The 18,246-nt window shown below is 47.1% G+C and overlaps 1 protein-coding gene across 1 annotated transcript in view; it reads left to right on the forward strand.

Annotated features, from left to right (window-relative positions):
• Nucleotides 1-1,158: 1,158 nt before the first annotated feature.
• LOC113179549 (scavenger receptor cysteine-rich domain-containing protein DMBT1) overlaps nt 1,159-18,246 on the forward strand; it is an 87,819-nt gene continuing 70,731 nt past the window's right edge. Inside the window, exons 1-7 of the mRNA XM_077799130.1 lie at nt 1,159-1,177; nt 1,335-1,430; nt 2,666-3,082; nt 7,244-7,399; nt 12,516-12,545; nt 14,700-14,762; nt 17,046-17,099. Of these exons, the coding sequence (XP_077655256.1) occupies nt 1,159-1,177; nt 1,335-1,430; nt 2,666-3,082; nt 7,244-7,399; nt 12,516-12,545; nt 14,700-14,762; nt 17,046-17,099 (835 nt within the window). The remainder of the gene's footprint in view (nt 1,178-1,334; nt 1,431-2,665; nt 3,083-7,243; nt 7,400-12,515; nt 12,546-14,699; nt 14,763-17,045; nt 17,100-18,246) is intronic.

Genomic DNA, 18,246 nt, shown 5'->3' on the forward strand with positions numbered 1-18,246 from the left:
TAAAAACCCTAGCTCAGGGCGGCTAGGGTGGGTTTAGGCAAAGCAATACAGATTCGGATTTTTTTTTTTTTTTTTTGAGTGACATTCTGCAATCTAAGTCACCTTGCTAGGCCTGAGTAGCACACGCCAGGTTTCTCTGATAATCTAATGAGACAAAGGGTGTGGAAGGGCTTTGGAAATGCTGAGGCTCAATGTAGACATGGGATCTAAAGTTGTTCATGCAAAGGAATGGGTCAAAGAGACACTGGACAGAATCACTCTGACATGCTGGCAGGATGTGAGAGGTGTGGAAGGAGAAGAATCAGAGACGCTGTCCTGAGGGGAATGGGGCAGGGGAGCACGTGAGAGCCAGATGGCTCAGTGGCCCAGTGTCTAGAGCCTGGAACCAAATCCCAGCCTGGTCTCTTGCCAGCTGCGTGGTCTGGGAGAGCTACTGTCTGTCCCCTGCTTGCAGCCCAGACCATGCATCTGGCCACTGGACTGTGTGCCGCCTGATCTGGCGCTCACCTGTGGAGTGGGCACCTGTGGAGTGGGCCCCTAGGACACATCAAAGGCTCTAGATGCCTTCAATATGTCCTAGGGCTGTGTTCAGTGACGAGGCATGCCAGGGCCACCCCAACAGTAACCTCAGGATTAAATGGGCTGTTGCACATCCATGCAGATGCTGAACAGCATCCCAGGCCTGTGCCCTGGGTGTTCTGCCAAATAAGGGGTCACCTTGAAATGGCTGAGACAGACATGTGAGCTGAAGGGCAAATGGATTCGTGTTACAAACCCACACCAAAGGGGCATTTTTGGAGGATAGTACTTATTTGTAGGTAATGACAATGTTATATGGCAGCTATTGCACCCTCCAGGAAGAGTCAGGAACCAGTTTAAAAAAAAAAAAAAAAGACTGCTGTGTTTATGTGATGTTGAGTATAAATACCTCCTCTCTTACCAAGGCTAACATAAAATTAATTAACTAAGGTTAAATAGCCTCTGAAAAGAAAAAAAAAGTGTGTAATGAAAATACAAAAATGATAGCCATAAAAATTGTTGTGCTGCATAATAAAATGCACTATTGGCAAATAGTTGGCATAACTTACCTGATTAAAGCAAGAGCTGTAGGACAAGAATCCTCCAAGGCGAGAGCTTAAGGTAAAGCAACAGCGGAACATGGGTTCCACACTTGGCCGTACAGACAACCTCTTGGATTGTTGAAAATTCAGATTTCCAGGCCCCGGTCTGCTGAGCCTGAGTGTCCGTGGGTTTGCAGCTGGCCAGGAAGCTGCTGTTGGGGCGGGCTGTGGTCAGCATCCCTGCTGGGTCTTAATGAGGCTGGTGCATCTCAGTTTGCTACAGGAGGGACACGAGAGGATCTGGAGGAAGGCTGGGGAAGGGACACCCTAAGGGAAGCCCCATCCAAGGCACGTCTGTGGAGCAGCAAGGTGAGTCCCAGCCAGACAGCCCCCTGGGCCTGCAGGAGGACAGAATGAGGGTGGGCAGGACCTTTAGGACAGATACTTTAAAAGCCTCTGGGGAGTGATGGTTCCTGCTCAGCAGAAATAAGAACAGCCCAGTTTTATTTCTGCTTAACAAGACAGGATGCTATCAGACCTTTATCTACCTTCATGATTTTAATAGGTCAAACCTGACTTATGGGTCTCTATTTCAAGTGTTCTTATATGAGGGAGGTGTGTGGGCATCACCCCCAGGTCTTACTGAACATGAAGAATCCTGGGCCCAGCTCTGAGATGTGGGCACCCTCCAGATTCTGCCTGTTTACAAGCCTCCCCAAGATGTGCACAACAGGGGCCATGTGAGGGTCACACGTTGAAAGCACTGTCCTGTGGCCACAGGAAAGAGGAGAGACAGCAGGGACCCAACCAGGGCTCTGTATCAGCGAGCGTTGGGAATTGGTAACTGTCCCTTGATGGATCTGATCACCAGTTTCTAGAATGGAAGTTAAAAAAATTGTCAGCTCCAAAGTGTTCCCTCAGCACCAGGCACTTTACTGTACTTGCCTCACAAATCCCCTGTGAGGCAGGGGCCCTTCTTATTTACAGATGGAGGAAAGAGCTCAGGTGGCCCACAAATCACATAGCTAGTTGCTGGCTGAGCTGATAAGCAAATTTGGATGCCTGTGACCACCACGTGGGAGCCCCACCCTTGGCACCTTGCTACCCACTGGCCCAGCAGGCCTTGCCTGCCCCCAAGGTCCCTGAGGACCTCAAAGTCCTCCGAGAGGTGAAATGCAGGTCCAGGCGGCAGGTGAGGGCAGCAGTGTCTTTGGGAATAATGCACGGCGCCCTTGATGTGAGGCTGAGGACAGCAAAGCCAGAGCGAGCCCAGATCCACGCGACAGGTCCCAGGCTAAACCATCCAGGGCCCAGAGCTGGTGTTCTTGTCAGGGCAGGCGGGAGGGTCCAGCATGAAGTGCTTCTGAAAAGAGCAGAGCAAGGCCCTGTGACATCTCACCAGGCCGTGGTCTCAAGTGGTCCATGGACAATGCCACCCAAACAGGGGGACCCTATGGAGCTCTCGTGGGGTCCCTTGCTGCCCCTCACTAACAGTGAGACTCCAGGAGGCTGATGCCATGGTCACCTTGTTTCTTCCCGTGGTAAAACGGGGACAATGATGCCCACAGGCAGTTATGAAATTTAAGAAGATGTCCGTTGTCCAGGGCGTGGTCTAGCCAGAGCCAGCGGTGACGGGGAAGGTGGTGGGGAAGATGACTTCATTCACAAACACTCAGGTGGGGGCGGGGACTACCTTTCTCCCCAAGACTGGCTTGTTGTGCAGCTCGTGGAAGGTTCTGGAAGGTGCTCTGGCCGAGTGGAGGTGTACTTTGAAGGCTTGTGGGGCACGGTGTGCGATGACCTGTGGGATGAGAAGGCAGCGCAGGTGGTGTGCCAGCAGCTGGGCTGCGGGACGGCCGTCTCCGCCCCTGGAGGGGCCTACTTTGGCCAGGGCTCTGGCCCCATTCTTCTGGACGATGTGCAGTGTTCTGGGACCGAGGCCCACCTGGGCCAGTGCTCCCATGCCGGCTGGTTTACCCACAACTGTGGGCACGGGGAGGACACTGGTGTCATCTGCTCCGGTAAATCGCTTTCCATCTTTCCTGAGAGTTGATTTTTTTCTCTTTGTCCAGTATCATCCCCTGAGTCTCCTCCTTTCTCCCCAACACAAGAGAATGCCTTTGTGCCTCACCACGTCAGCTTGAGACCTCAGCTAGCTTCCCAAGAAAGCCGCTCCCAGGAAGCTTCCCTCTGTGGTGTTCAGGAAGCAGCTGGCCACCTGTGTCACCCCAGTCCTCTTCTGTCTGCTTGAGAAGCCAACTTCAGTTACTCCAGAGAAAACGCTAGATTTGAAATGAAAAGACCCAGGTCTACACGACAGGCTACATAATCTGTGGGTCCCAGTGCAAGATGAAAACGAGGGTCCCCTTGTTCAAGAATTATGAAGAATCTCAGGACAGTGACAGGGGAGCATTAATGGCAGGGCCCTTCCAATCGCAGACTCGGTGGGGCCACCCCCATGGGTATCCCTCTGCGGCCCTCCCCTAACCCCTCTTTTCCTTGCCTTAATGTGGCTCTTTGCAAATCACTCAGCCCTTTTCTAACCAAAAGGGAATGATTGTCACAACCATAATCACGTTGCCTTCCCCGGGCTGCCATGAGGCTGAGTACTGCTAATTCTGGTCCATTAACCTGTCAGTCCACAGCCTGAGAGCAGGCTGCCAGTGACCCTGTACCTGCGCCTTCTGCTTTTTGAGGTCATCAACCTCCTAGAGATGGCACAGCTGTGTCTCTGATTAGCTGACTTTGGATGAAGGCGCGGGGGCAGAGGCAGGAGGAAGAGGAGGGGGTAAAGGAGGAAGGCCCCTCTTTGCTCCCCAGCTGCTGACTCCTGTTGACAGCCTTCTTCTTGAGCCTCCCGAATTCAACATATAGGGAAGCAGGATCTGAGGCTTCAGCCAGTGGCCGAGACCTAAGCACTCAACCACTATATATTGCAAAAGGCTTTGAGATCTAACAGTGAGCAAAATGACATGACCCTGCTCTGGGCTTATAGCTCCCTCCCCATGCCAGCTCCCATTCCAAGCAGCAGACTCCCATCTTGGTGACTTCAGGGTCAGGAGCCCTGCCTGGCTGGGCCCTTTCCTACTGCAGACAGCACAGTTGTAGGAGCAGGCCCAGGGGGTGGAGGAGCGCTGCAGTCCATGAACCCTGCCTTCCCAAGGCCTCTCACCATCTTGCACCTTCAGCCCCTCCAGCCTCCTGGACCCCAGGCCCTGCCTTAGAGTTTGACTGTGCCACATACATCCCAAAACCCCTCCTGGTGTCCTCAGCCTTGCCTCACCTGGCTAAAGGTGCCCCAAGCAGCCTGGGCAGGCTCCAGAAGGAGGATCTGCCACTCTCCCAGCATCTCCTTGGGCCAGGCTCCCTGGAAGGAAACAGTCCAGTTAGCAAATTACTAATACATGTCTAACTTCAGAGGACGTGAGAGTATGTTCTGAGTATATTTTTGCAGTTAATAGATTAATCAGTTCTGGTATTTCTCAAACAGATGCCCCAAACAGCAGAGCCCAAGTTTGCTTGCCCTAAGCAGAGACTGTCTTTGAAATCCCATTATCTATAAAAGTCCCTTCGGAGTTTCTCTTTCAAATTGTAATAAAACCACATTTATTTTCATATGAAAACAATGCTTTAGGTACTCCCATCAAGTAGCATTAGCCCTTTAGGAAAGCACCTGCTTAGCCTGTGGGGCTTTCAGAATTATTTTTCCTCATCGACTCAAGTTACATTCCACTTTTTTTTTTCTTTTTCGTAGAATATGAACATGAAACTTTGGAAGATTTTGGTAAGAGTCACACTTTAGTATGTCTTCAGCAGAGCACCCACACATGCCCCAGCGCTCTCTGTTAACCAACATAACCCACTGCAGGAGGCAGGGGAGGGGCAGGAGACAAACAATTGGATGTGATCAAAGGGACACGAGTCCTTTCGACCAATGAAAGGAAGAGCAGGGGATCCCCTGCCTTTAACCATGCAGTAGATATTTTCTCTCCCAACTGGTTTGTTCCTGTCCAACTGTATTTTAGAAAATTGCGAAGTGAGGATATGAATGTGGTTTAGTAAATTAACATTCAGAGATGTCATCGAACTCGGATTAGACTAAAGAAAATCCTGACTTCAGATAATGTGTTGGAAAGGCGGTGAGTGTGGCCTCGGGACACAACATTCCTCTCTGTCCCTTTGGCAGATTCAGAGATTAATGGAGCAAAGTGTGTTCTTTTGTTTCCAGAGTCCCAGGCCAGAGGCTTGATTCTGAGAGTCCCAACAGATTAGGTCTGGTCATTGGCCCCCAAAACCAAAAGGAAGAAGTCCGGTGAAGAGCAGGAAGGGAACTTTAATCAGTATGGCTGTCCTGGAAGGCAAATTCAGATCAAGCATCTCAGCCCTGTCTTCGTGGCACTGATATGAACTTCAGGTTTACATAGAGGAAGAATTGGGGTGGGGTAAGAGATCTGAAAACTGAGAAGTCTTAGTCTGTGTCAATATCCCAGTTCAGGTTCTGCAAGGTGGCTCCAGAGAAGTCCTCCTCTGCACCCCTGAGGATGTAATCTCCCTTTGCTGCTCAGTGTGTTGAGCTATGAGACCTATGATCCCGAAGGGGACAGTTTAGTTCCCATGAGATGACTGCTTCTGTTTTGGAGGACAGTCTTATCCTGAGATGAGCTGCCTGAAAGCCTGCGCTGTTCCTGGAAGGTGTAGGGCACTGACCAGGCACCACCCAGGAGTCTAGAAGAGAAGGCTAAAGAGCTGGCAGTTGAAGGTCCCTACAAATCTTGAAAATACCTCAGTTACTCTTATCTTGGTGTCCTCAGTCTTGAAGGGGCATGAGACAGGCTGGGTAAATTTAGGGCAATGGACCTTGTAACACCAGTGTTTACACGAACGCTCCTTAAACGAATAGCATGCCTGCGAGCAAAGTCAACAAGAATCCGGCTCCAGCACACAGCCAAGGGCCAGATACAGAACGCAGGCAGAGTTGCCAGGCCACCACCCTTCCTTGAGTTACCTACTGGCATCTGCAGGCCCCAACGAAGAGTCAGTACTTTAGCAGAAACAGCTTCCAATCCTCTCTTATGCTTTCTTACTAACCTGAGTCCTCCAGTATACTCCAAAATTCTCCTTTCTTGAAGGCCCTCTGTGAGCGCCACAGGAGTACAATTCCATTAGCACTGGACCCTTTTGCCTTTCTGGCAGAAGGGACATTTGCACAAACAACCCAGTTCTAAAAAGCAAGCTGTAAATGACTCCACACTGCTTAAGCATAATAAATTTCTCACCTGATCAAAACCTACTGAATATACTTCCCAAAGCACGTTGTTAGCCCAACATTGATTCCACCACACACATGCTGATACTCGCCCAGCAAACTTGTGTGCACTATTCTGCCGGGCAACGATACCTTATTTATTTCTCTTTGCTCTTAGATGCTGAAATCTTAACGCCGTTCCCTGGTGGTGAGTCAAGGTTTTCTCCCCCCATCCTTGTGTGATGTGGCTTGGTGGGTCACGTGCTTCTAAGTGGCGGTAGACTCCAACTGCGCAAATACTGCCAAACAGGATGATTTCACTGAGGGTCCCTGTGAATTCAGCTCCTCGTAAAACTCTGTGGGCTTTGATTTGTTTTGTGTAATGAACTGAGGAAGACTGTCCTCCCCTGTGTTTCTCTTTGTCCCCTTAACTCTTTCCTATCCCTCTCAAGGCCCTGGGCCCACAGTCACCTCTTAGAAAGGTATCCCCCACACCCCATTATGGACATCCTTAAAACACAATAGACATCCTCCCTCCTTCGCCTCCCAGACTTGGTGTAGTTGCAAATCTCCACTTAATTTTAGATTAACGTGACAACCACTGCAGACTGTCAAACTAGATTCCCATCTCTTTGACAGCGAGGATCAGGCTTGTTCTCTTAAACACAGGGTCCACAGTGCTAGGCACTGTGACTCAGCATAGGCACACTAAATGCACATGGGTTCATGCAGAATATGTTCCTTCTCCTAAAATGCAATATTTTTGCATCTTCAAAAGACTGGCCACAGTTGCGACTCATGAATGGATCAGGCAGATGCTCTGGGAGAGTGGAAGTTTTCTACCGTGGCCAGTGGGGCAGGGTCTGCGATGACCGGTGGGACCTCAATGAAGCCCAAGTGGTGTGCCAGCAGCTGAGCTGCGGACCCGCCCTTGCAGCCCCCATTGAGGCACAATTTGGTGAAGGCAAAGGCGAGTTTCTGCTGGATGATGTGGACTGTACTGGAAAAGAGAGTTTTCTGGGACAGTGTCCACATGCCGGCTGGCATCTGCATAACTGTGGCCCTGGAGAAGACGCCAGTGTCATCTGCACAGGTAATGGCACCGCTGCCTCCAAAGTGCACATCTCATTATCTGGCTGCACCTTCACTACCCCAGTGGTAATCGTGCACCCATGTGGCCATGGGCCAGCCAGGGACCAGCCTACCGTGTTGTGGGCCACCAGGAGATGGTGGTTATTTTGCACTTTGATGTGAGCTCAGAAAAATATTAGCCACAAGATGTTGAAATTGATTTTATGCAGAGAAAAATAATGAAAGCAATTGAGGATTCCATTATAAGGACTAGATGTGAAAACTTCTGGTGAAAAGACAGTCTACATCAACAGGGAGGTAAATCACTAGCCGAGTGTGTTCTCCCTTTTGCCAGGACACCACAGTGAGCAAGAGATAAGGGTTTTTGTTTGTTTGTTTGTTTGTTTGTTTGTTTTCTGGTTCTGGAGGTTGGATCCAGGACCCCACACATGCTGCCTGGGAGCTCCACCACTGAGCCACATCCCCAGCCCTGAGATAAAGGCTTTTCCTCCTAAAAGTTTTCAGTCTAATAAAGGTGATAAAGGTGAAGCCTATGTAAATTAGAATAGTTCTTAGTGTGTCCTGTTGATTGTGAGCTTACACCAGTTATTGTCAGTCATGAGTCTTTGACCAAAGAATAATCATCAAGTCTGTCTTGACCAGTCTCAGCCTCAGCACTATGCACACAGGGGCCAGGGCCTCCTCTGTGGTGGGTGGGCTTTCCTGTGCATTCCTCACCTCTACCCACCAAATGACATAGTGCTCTCGTTCCAGTGGGATACCCCAAAGTGTCTTCCTACATTTCCAAATGTTCCTTTGGGGAGCAATTGCCCCCAACCCAGAACTGCTGATCTAGAGGTAACAAACACATCTCCAACAGCATGTGGCTGATTTTCAGTACAATACCATTGCTCAAGACACGCATCTGTGTGCCAACGCAGGAGAGGAAGGCGATTATTGTGTCTAGAGCAGTGAATGCGGTCACTTGCCACCATTTCCAATTTCCAATTGCATTCAACCAGAAAGACTGCTCCTACATTGATACTCAAGTAATAAATTAGCTTCTGAGTCAATGCAAACACTGGTGTGTGTGTGTGTGTGTGTGTGTGTGTGTGTGTGTGTGTGTGTGTTCGTGCTGGTTTGTTTTTCATTTAGTTTTTGTCCCCTGCTTTGATTTTTAAAATTTTAGTTGGAGTGTTGTTTAGAATTCCATCAAGGGAGCATATTCTTCAAGGTCACCTGGTTCCACTGAACTGTTTTATAGGTGAATAGGGCATTTGCCTCTTTTGGGGGGCAATTGAGTTAGCCCAGCAGATATCGTGCAGCCACAATTGGTCCAACACACACCATTAGACACACTGTGCTAATAACCATTTTTGCATTCAATGTTTAATTAAAGTCACCTGAATTAAGGCAGAGAGAGTCAACAATTTTATTTTGGAGAGTTATATTTTTCATTTCAAAATCAATTTTTAATTGAAATATTTCTAAAAATAACTACCCTTTTCTAAAGTAGATCTGTTTTTTTTTTTTCCTACCTATCAACAGAGACTGACTATATAGAGCCTACCTCAGGTGAGTTCATGCGATTGCTTTATGGGCCCACAGTTTCCATTACGTTAGCCACCCCGGCAGGCAGGGAGAAGATAATAAAGGCGTATGTGGTGAGAAGGAGCAGATGGCCACACCAGGATGGTCATTGTTCACCATTTCTGATTTCCTGGGCCATTAAGATGATTCTACCATTAAGTCAAGAATGCTGTTGGTCATTTCCTCCCAAGTAATTAGCTTCACTTTTATTTCAGTCAGGAGAGTTCCAGCCATTCCCTAGTATTGCTATGACGCTGCTAAAAGCATAATTCCCACCACCATGTTAGGGGGAAATCGTGGTAAATTGTTCACATTTAGCCACGTTCTTTCTCGCTCTGTGGAACTCGGGTGGCAGGGGGAGGGATGTCACCTGACTCCGGGTAGCTCCTTGCTGTCCTAACCATGACGGAATTCTCAATGCCTCTTTCTTCAGAGCATGCCGAGGAACCACTGCCAATGCCCCAAGGTAGGAAGTGTTTTATGATGGATGGCCTTTTTACATCCTTTTTCTGTACAAATTTTCCCTTTGGTTTAAAACCAAAAGGGATGATGATGATGATGATGATGATGATGATGATGATTGAACCAAAATTGGAAGGGAGAATGTATTACATATTTTGTACATAATGACTTCGGTTTCCTGGTGTATTAGAAAGCCAGTGAGTCCTGCAGTTAGTAGCCCACTGGGGACATGTTCAAGACAGGCCTGAGTACCAGCCAAGGCCAAGCTTTGGGGTGAGGGAAAAATGAAAGACTTGGCAGTAAAAGGCCAGAATTTGAGTTTCATTTCTGCCACTTATTGAGTGTGACCACAGGCAAGTCATTATGCTCTTTTTTAAAGATGGAGGTAAAAACACCACTTCACAGAGGCCCATCTGGGTTGAATGAGATCACAGATGTGGAAGGATGACAAGAGTCAAACTTATTGATGTTTTTATCTTCCAGGTATTGACCTGAGAACTTTACTGCATAGATACTAGTTGTTTAATTCTCTAATTCAGGGTACAGGAAACCTCTTCCTTTAAAAGCCACATAATAAATAATATTTGGGCGCAGGGGTCAGCTGGTGCATGGCTTTGGGCAGACCCTTTGGGCATGATAGCAGCCGTAGCAATTCATAAACTCATGGGCTTGTCTGTGTCCCGTAAGATTTCCCTACAAAGATGGGCACTGAGTTACCCTTGAACCACAGGCCGTAATGTCCTGACCTCAACCCTTGTGAATTAATTCTAAACACTTGGCCTGCATGGCTTTTAAAATTTTCACAAGACCCTGGTGGAGTAGGCACTTTTATAATCCCCCTTTCACGGATGACAAAATGGAATCTCACACACACACAAAAATCCACCTGCTTGCCCCAAACCGTGCAGAGAGCCTGGATGCAGCTGGTCTGCTACATGCTGGGTACCCTCATGCTTACAGACCTGATGCTAAAGAAGAGCAGATTCCTCCTGTTCAGTCAGTGTCTCAAGCCAGAAGAAACGAGAGCCAGCCTGGTTCCTCCTCCTCCCTCACTCCACACCACCAATGCGTCAGGAAATTCTCTGTCCCTACTTTCTCAATAGACGCTAACCCCTTAGCATCTCCCCACCCCACGTCACTGCCATCACCCAAAGCCCGCTCATCCTTCATCTGGATGATGGCAACGATTTTCTAAATGGTCATTCTGTTCTAGACCTGGCTGGTGAACTGTAAATCAGATCATCCGCCCTCACTCAAACCCTGTCCATTGTGTTTAGAGCGGTGTCCAACCAGTGACACCGTCCTCCTGTGACCTGATCCTGTGCATGTACATCTCTGACCTCTGGGTCAGAGGTGTGACCTCGTCTTGCACAGGGCCTTCCTCTGATCTTCTTTCCAGCCTTTGAAAAAAAGCACTTTGCCTTGGGCCCGTGTAGGGGCTCTTCCCTCTGTTCAAAATGTGTATCTTCCCTCCCAGATTTTTTTCTTGCAGCGGGGGAGTGGGGTGGGGGGTGCTTCTCTTCATCAAGTCTCAGCTAAAATGCCCCTCCCTCAGAGAGGGTTCCCTGAGGGTGCAGCCAGCCCTTTCCCTGTCCGGTCACCGGCGGACTGGTCACCCTGCAGGTTTTCTCTTCCGCCTGCCCCTGGCTTTGTATTTTCCTTGGCTCCCTGGCTCATCCCGGATGCCCTTGGCCTTCTCTCCAGGGTGTGGGTTGAGTGAGAGCAGGAACCATGCAGAGCTTTTCAGCTCAGAGCCCAGGGCAGTGCTTGGTATTTAATGTGTTTGAAGTACATATTTACTGAATTTAAAAGTAGACATTTGTACAGTGTGGCTGTTGGAAACAATGTACTAGTCATCAAAGACTCAGTGGTCCTCCTTCACAAAGGCTGACGCTTCCTTCGGGAAGATGGTGCTCACCAGCAAGGAGGGTTCATTATACTGTAGGGTGTGTGTGTCGGGGGGTTCCCTCCCTTCAAATTCTAGTAGTTAGCAAAGGGTTTTGTTGGTCAGTTGGTCATTTTTCTGCTTATTTCCCTTTCATTTATGCACTCACTACTCTTATATAACTATCATATGTGATAACACATTATATGCAACATAATTATAATAATATACATACTTATGATGGTTCGACATGATCTTTTTACTTTGCTATTGTACAAAAGTAATATGCATTGGATAGAGACTGCTTTGAATTTTGAATTTGATCTTTCCCTGGTGAGCTGCAGCTCCCAGTCCCACTGGGATCACAAGGGGGAAGCACCGGGCACTTTCAATAAATCTTTAATATGACACGGTAGAGTGTACTGAGTGGCTAACTACGAAGCTCAATAGATTAGGTGTATTAAGGGCATTATATTTTGAACTTGATGTTTTCCATACTTCTTGCCCTTGTGATTGCACACAATGGTGGGATCTGTCTTTACATATCCACACCTGCACACCACAGAACCATATGATTTGGCCCCTACTGTTCCCCGGTATTTCCCCTTGCCTCCTCTTTCCCCTCCCTCTGGTTCCTTTTCTCTACTGTACCATCATCCTTTGATTTTCATGAGATACCCTCCCCAGACACATCTTTCTTTGCCATTTTCCTCTCTAGCCTCCACATGACCCTTGACCTGAGTTTGGCATATTTTGCTGAACATGATGGTCTCTAGTTCCATCCATTTTCCTGCAAATGACATGATTTCATTTTTCTCTATGGTTGACTAAAACTCCATGGGAATGTATACCTCATTTTCTTCAGCCGTTCTTTTGTTGGTGGACGTCTAGGCCGGTTCCACAGTCTGGTCATTGTGTTCCTATGGAGGGTAGCTTGTTCTCAGCTGCCTGCATTCCAGCTGCCTGCTGGTATCGTGTGTTCAGGTTTTATCCCTACAGTGTCTTCAAATCAATCAACTCAGCAAATATTTCTGAGAGCTTGTTAAGTTCAGAGCCGTGTTTCAGCAGGAATTGACTGTATTTTACATTTTGTATTTTAAACCTGTCATATTAAAGATTTATTGAAAGCCATTATGTAGATAAAGGAAAAGTTATTCAACTCCATTAAATAACTTATGTTTCAATTAATTTGCACCAATAGGTGATGGAAATTCAGCAACTGTATTATCAGGTAAGAGAAATATTTTTTTGTGCTGTTTTCCCTGTGGATGTGTCTGTTTCACCATCGAAATACAGAAAGGAGAAGAAAGAGTGGCTGTAGAACACTTTCACTGAATGACTCATCAGAACCTCCCTCTTATAATTAGGAATTATGTCCAGGGCATCATTCTGGTAGAGTCACTAATGTCCTTCAAAAACATAAAGATGATAGCTTTTAGGCAGGTGGATAGGTAAATCAGTAAAGCAATATGGGTTGAGTCCTTTCTTTCAATATAATTGCAGGAAAGATTTCCCACGACTCCTGGTTTAGGTTATTCTTAAAATGTTTCCATTCCATTAATTATATCCATCAGGAAGACTGCAGGATTAGAAAGATGAAGGGAATATTGGATTTATCACTTATTTACCATTCTTAGTATCTTTTCAAAGACATGATTTAAATTGTTGAACAGAATTAACTATCAACTGTAAAAAATAGAGATAACAATACTTGTTTAAAAAATACTGGAAATTATTCAGAACATAAGTTTTATGATTATCTTTAAGCATGCATGTAACCAACTGCTCTGAGAAACTCTCTCATTTTTTATAAATGACACATTTTAATTTGTCTCCAAAGGAACAATTATTTGATTGCATTTATGTTTGATTATTGGATGAGCTTTCCGTCACTGCTAGAACAAATTGCCAAAACTCCATAGTTAAACAACACATGCTTTATTGTCTTGTTCTAGATATCAGAAATCCAAAATGGGTCTTGCAATGAGCAAGTTGTCGCTGACTGTGCTCATTATGGAATCTCTGGAAAAGGAGGAGTCATTCCCTGACTTTTCCAGTTTTTACCAGCCCTTACATTCCTTGGCAAAATCTTTCATCATCAAAGCCAGAATCTTAGTGCCTTCTAATCTCTCTCTCCTGCCTCCCCCTTCTGAAGGGCCTTGTTACATTAAGCCCCCTGGGTAATCAGGATCATCTTCCCAATTTAAGGCACTGATGAGCAGCCTTATTTCATCTGTAACAGAAATGCCCTTTGTCCTGTAACCTGGTGTATTCACAGAATCTGGGATTAGGATGTGGACATGCTTGGGGGAGGGGTGACATTTTGCTTACCACATTTTTATATGGAAAATAGTCTCGTAGTTGGTATGGCTCAGAAATGGACACATCACTAAAGTCACACATTGAAATATGATGGCCCAAACAGCAAGCAGAGAGAAGAAAGGTGTGGGACAATACCGCCAGCTAACCGAGCTGGCGACCGGAGCTGGGTTCACAAGAGCTGGCTGCACCAATAACTTAAGAAAACAGTGAAGGAAGCACTCAACACACAGAAATACCTTTTGCTTATAGGAATCAGGGACGGCTCTCGACCTTGAGGGTCTGCTGGAAAGAAAGAGGAGCCACCTGAAAATCCTCTATTTATTGGGGAGAACGTTCAACCCAAATAAGGCAAGGGATTGGGTTTTGGGAGTGTAAGTAACTCCCATGGCCAGATATGACATGGGGACAGTCTGGAGCACAGGAGAGAAGGCGAGCGCCTGCCAACAGTGCACCACCTACAAACCCCGGGTTGCCTTCACACAGTGCCCTACCTACCAACTGTACTCCTCCCACAACTGTGCACCATGTACAAAATAGTGCAATAACCATAATCAGTTCGACACTTACAGACGGTGCCACATCCGTAAAAGAGTGAAACACCTACAACAATTCAACACTTAGAAACTGCAACACCTACAAACTGGAACAGCAATTGCAAATAGTACTACACCTACAAACAGAGCAACACCTACTAATCAGAAACGTCAGTGATGCAACAGGCGCAGAAGTCAAATAAGCAGAACAAGCAGATAGAAAGGTCAGGGGACCCTGAAGGCCAGGCCATCGGGCTGACAGTCAGGGAGAATACTAATACCCAAAGCACATGATCCTTACCACAAAGCACTGAACACCTGCCCTTGGATTCCATGTCTGGCAGAGAAGGGATGGAGAATACTGAGTCCAGTGGCTAAGAGGTGGCTTGGCATTTCCATTGCTTATGTGTGGTCACTTTGGAGTGGAGACAAACTACATCTAGTGAAGTCACCGGGAGCCCTGGGAGCCACACCTCCCTCCAGTGGCTGTAAGCAGTAACTTACTGTTAACAGGTGTTTCTTTCTTCCAGTTCTACCTGTTGCCCTCTCAACGCAGCTTCCTCCTCTAACTGCTGCAAGTCCAACATCACCAGGTAGGACCCTCCCACCCTGCCATTTCCATTTCTACCATAGCTCCTCAGTTGCAGGTAGTGGTTTTGCCACCGTCACTAGGTACCAGTAGTGCTTCATTCAAGATTGGGTGACTTGAGAAAAAAGGGATGAGATGATCTGCATTTCACTGTCCAGATTCACCTTATATTTGATTATCTATAATTTTACAGTCAAAGAACATGGTAACTCAAGGTTTCTCCTTTCACATGCTTTCTCAAATGCAAAGGGTAAGAAGAAAAGAGGTTGGTGTATATGTAGAAAAAGGGAATTGACTTAGTTATTTTGAACTTAAGAAATAAAGTAGAGCCTCCACCTAATGTCTAGGAAACGTCCAACAGGGTAAGATTTAGTTATTTTCCCAAACAGGTGAGTCACGTGGAGAAGGCACAGTCCTCCCTGGTCAGGGTGAGCAGTGGTCACCATTACAGTCCATGTTCACTTTATCCTTGTGCTAGTTAATGCTATCTCCACTCCTCCCCCATCTGTAACAGCTGACATTTCAATTAAACCATTGTATAATCCACGGTCTGACCACGCCAATGACAATCTTCAGTAAGCCTGCTGCCTGCAGCATTCATGTGGCTTCTGAGCACAAGTGGGAAAGGAGATGTGCTGCGTGGGTCAGATACACACGGTATCTTTCGAATTCTGAGGGCAATGGGCAGCTGCTACTCAATGGCGTGAAGCTTCAGCCATGCAAGATGCATAAGTGCTAGAAAACTGCGGTCAATAGTGCCCATAGCCTATCTATCTCCTGCACTTAGAGATTTGCTAAGGGGGTCTATCCCAGTAAGTGTTCTTACTACATAGACAGAAGAAATACATGGAAACCTGGAGAAGGGTATGTGTATTTCCTTGATTATGGTGACGGCACCACATTTATATACCTGTGTCCAGATCCAACAAATTGTGTACATTAAACATCTGTAGGGTTTTGGTATATCAATTACACCTCAGTATGGTTGTTTAAAAAAAAACTTAGAACTATAAAAAGAATGTGAAATTGTTCATTGACATTTTTATATCTATTACATATTGAAATGATAATTTTTTGGTATATTGAATTAAGATGTATTATCAAAACTAATTTCATTTGTTTTTTTCCCTTTTTAAAAGGTAGTTACCAAAAAAATTTAAGCTACATACAAAACTCTGGCTTAATTTCCATTAAAAACCTTCGTGTTATGCCACTATAATCACTGTGTTAAATGCAGTGTGTTGATTTCTTATCTAATTCTTCCAACAGCAGATGAGGGTAATCTCCATTTCCAAATAGACAGAATCCTGCTCAACTAGGTTGGGTATTGTCCCTAAGGTTGATGGACAATAACACAAACCATGGGACATGAGAGTCCTAGAGCCCAGTCGCTAAAGTTTCCTAAACTCCCTGAGCCACGTTAAAATCCTGTGACCCACTGAGCAGGTGACGAGGCGCGTTCCCTATTCAGAAACCAAGAGGACCCACGTGTGACCAGGAGAGCTGAGTGGGCGGTTGTGTGGCCGGAGCCTGCGTTTCCCTTTCTCACTCTTGCACTTCCTTCTCCCAGACGCTTGTGTGGTTGCATAGAAGGTGGCACAGCTCTGAGTTGCCCTCACTTTTAACTCTTGTTCCTGTCTCAGACAGTCACATAGGATCCGTCGTTTCCCCAAAGACCGTTGTCAGCTTCTTGCGGCAGAATCCAGATGTTTCTCACCTTTGACTTTGTCCTCAGCCCTAGACACACACACACACACACACACACACACACACACACACACACCAGGCACACGGCATCTCAAGAACAGTGTCTGTGTGTCTGCTCCCTGCGGGGCATTCAATGCTTATTAAATGAATAATCGCACAGATGCGAATCCACCTAGCACACATGGCGGAGAGCCTGCAGCGCCGTCTGCGCTAAGCAAGGGGTCTTCGGCCCCCTGGTGTGTCCTGTGCACTGGGCTTCTGCTCCCGGGCTGCAGAGTGCGTGAAGAGACGTGGCGCTGCTGCTCCTCCCACTGGTCCCCCAGACGAGCAGTCACCAGCCTGCTTTCTCCCTCTGTGTTTTTACCTATTCTGGATGTTTCATAAATCTGGAATCAATATGTGACGGTGCTTTGACACCTGGCACGTTTTCACAGCTGCTGGTTCCTTTTAAAGTTCTCCATTTTGCTTGTAAAGAGGGAATCGAACTCTCCTGGGGACGTGAGGCCCATGAAGAGGGCCCTCGTCTTTCTCTTCGATCCTGAATTCCAGGAGCCACTTTCCTCGTGTTCTTTCTCAACAGCTGTGTCAACCGCCACCGTCCCAGAAGATGTGGACCACCCAGCCACGTCATCAGGTAGGTCAGTGAGTTCCCCAAAGCTGGTGTGATGCATTGTCAATGCCACATGCAGCAGGTCAACCCCCTAAAAGGAAGAGCTGATTCTCACTGCCAAGGGATCAGGGAGAACGTGTGACACCCAGTGTCACCTGCAGCTCCAGACTTTGACCCAGGAGGCGAGCGTGCCACCTGTCCTGCTCATCACTGTATCCTTGGCACCTGCCACAGCACTGGGCACATTCTAGGCACTGAACAAATGACATGTGTGCACTGGGCATGTGACTCCTCTCAGAGCAGCTTTGCTCTTGGCCAAAGGTGTCGCAGATGCCTGCACTTGAGAGCCACAGGCTTCGCTCTGAGCAATGCCAATAGCCCCATCTGTACAACTCTGTCTCCTCAGAGGAAAGTGTGGGTATTTCACACATGAGCAAACTAACAAAGCCAGAAAGCCAGATGCCTCTGACAAATATATACTTTTTATGTTTCCCTCTGAGCAGACAATGGAAAGCTGCCAACTGTCTTATCAGGTGAGAGCAGCGACCCCATGGTGGGTCTTGTTGTGGCTCAGCCTCATCATCCAGGTGGATATGCAGGCAAATGGATCACTGGGCTGTACAACATCCTCTGGGGGCTCATCAAGGACAATCAGCTTCCTTGTGAATGTTATGAATTTTACAACTTCTGCCCAATTCCTTTTTTTTTTTTTTTTTTTTGGTACTGGAGATTGGACTCAGAGGCATTCAATCACTGAGCTGCATCCCCACCCTATTTTGTATTTTATTTTGAGACAGGGTCTCTCTGAGTTGCTTTGTGCCTCACCATTGCTGAGGCTGGCTTTGAACTCATGATAGTCCTGCCTCACCCTCCCGAGCTGTTGGGATTACAGAAGTGTGCCACCATGCCCGGCTACTTCTGCCAAATTCTTCAGTGACTTATCTTGCTACTGCCAAGCACCCTCTTGCAGAACCTATTGCTAATGCAGGGCTAACGGGGTGAAGGCATCGAGCAGCAGGTTCTGGCTTGGGAGCTCTCTGTCAGCTCCCTGACCTTAGCTCCAGCTCATCAGAAATCTGGCCAGTGCAGATATTTGGGTTAAGGTGTGGCCCAGGGGGCTCTTCCCCAGCTGCTAGTTGAGTCCTTTTCTGATGTGTCCTGTGTCTGTCTC

Source organism: Urocitellus parryii, chromosome 5, assembly GCF_045843805.1.
Source record: "Urocitellus parryii isolate mUroPar1 chromosome 5, mUroPar1.hap1, whole genome shotgun sequence".
Lineage (NCBI taxonomy): Eukaryota > Metazoa > Chordata > Mammalia > Rodentia > Sciuridae > Urocitellus > Urocitellus parryii.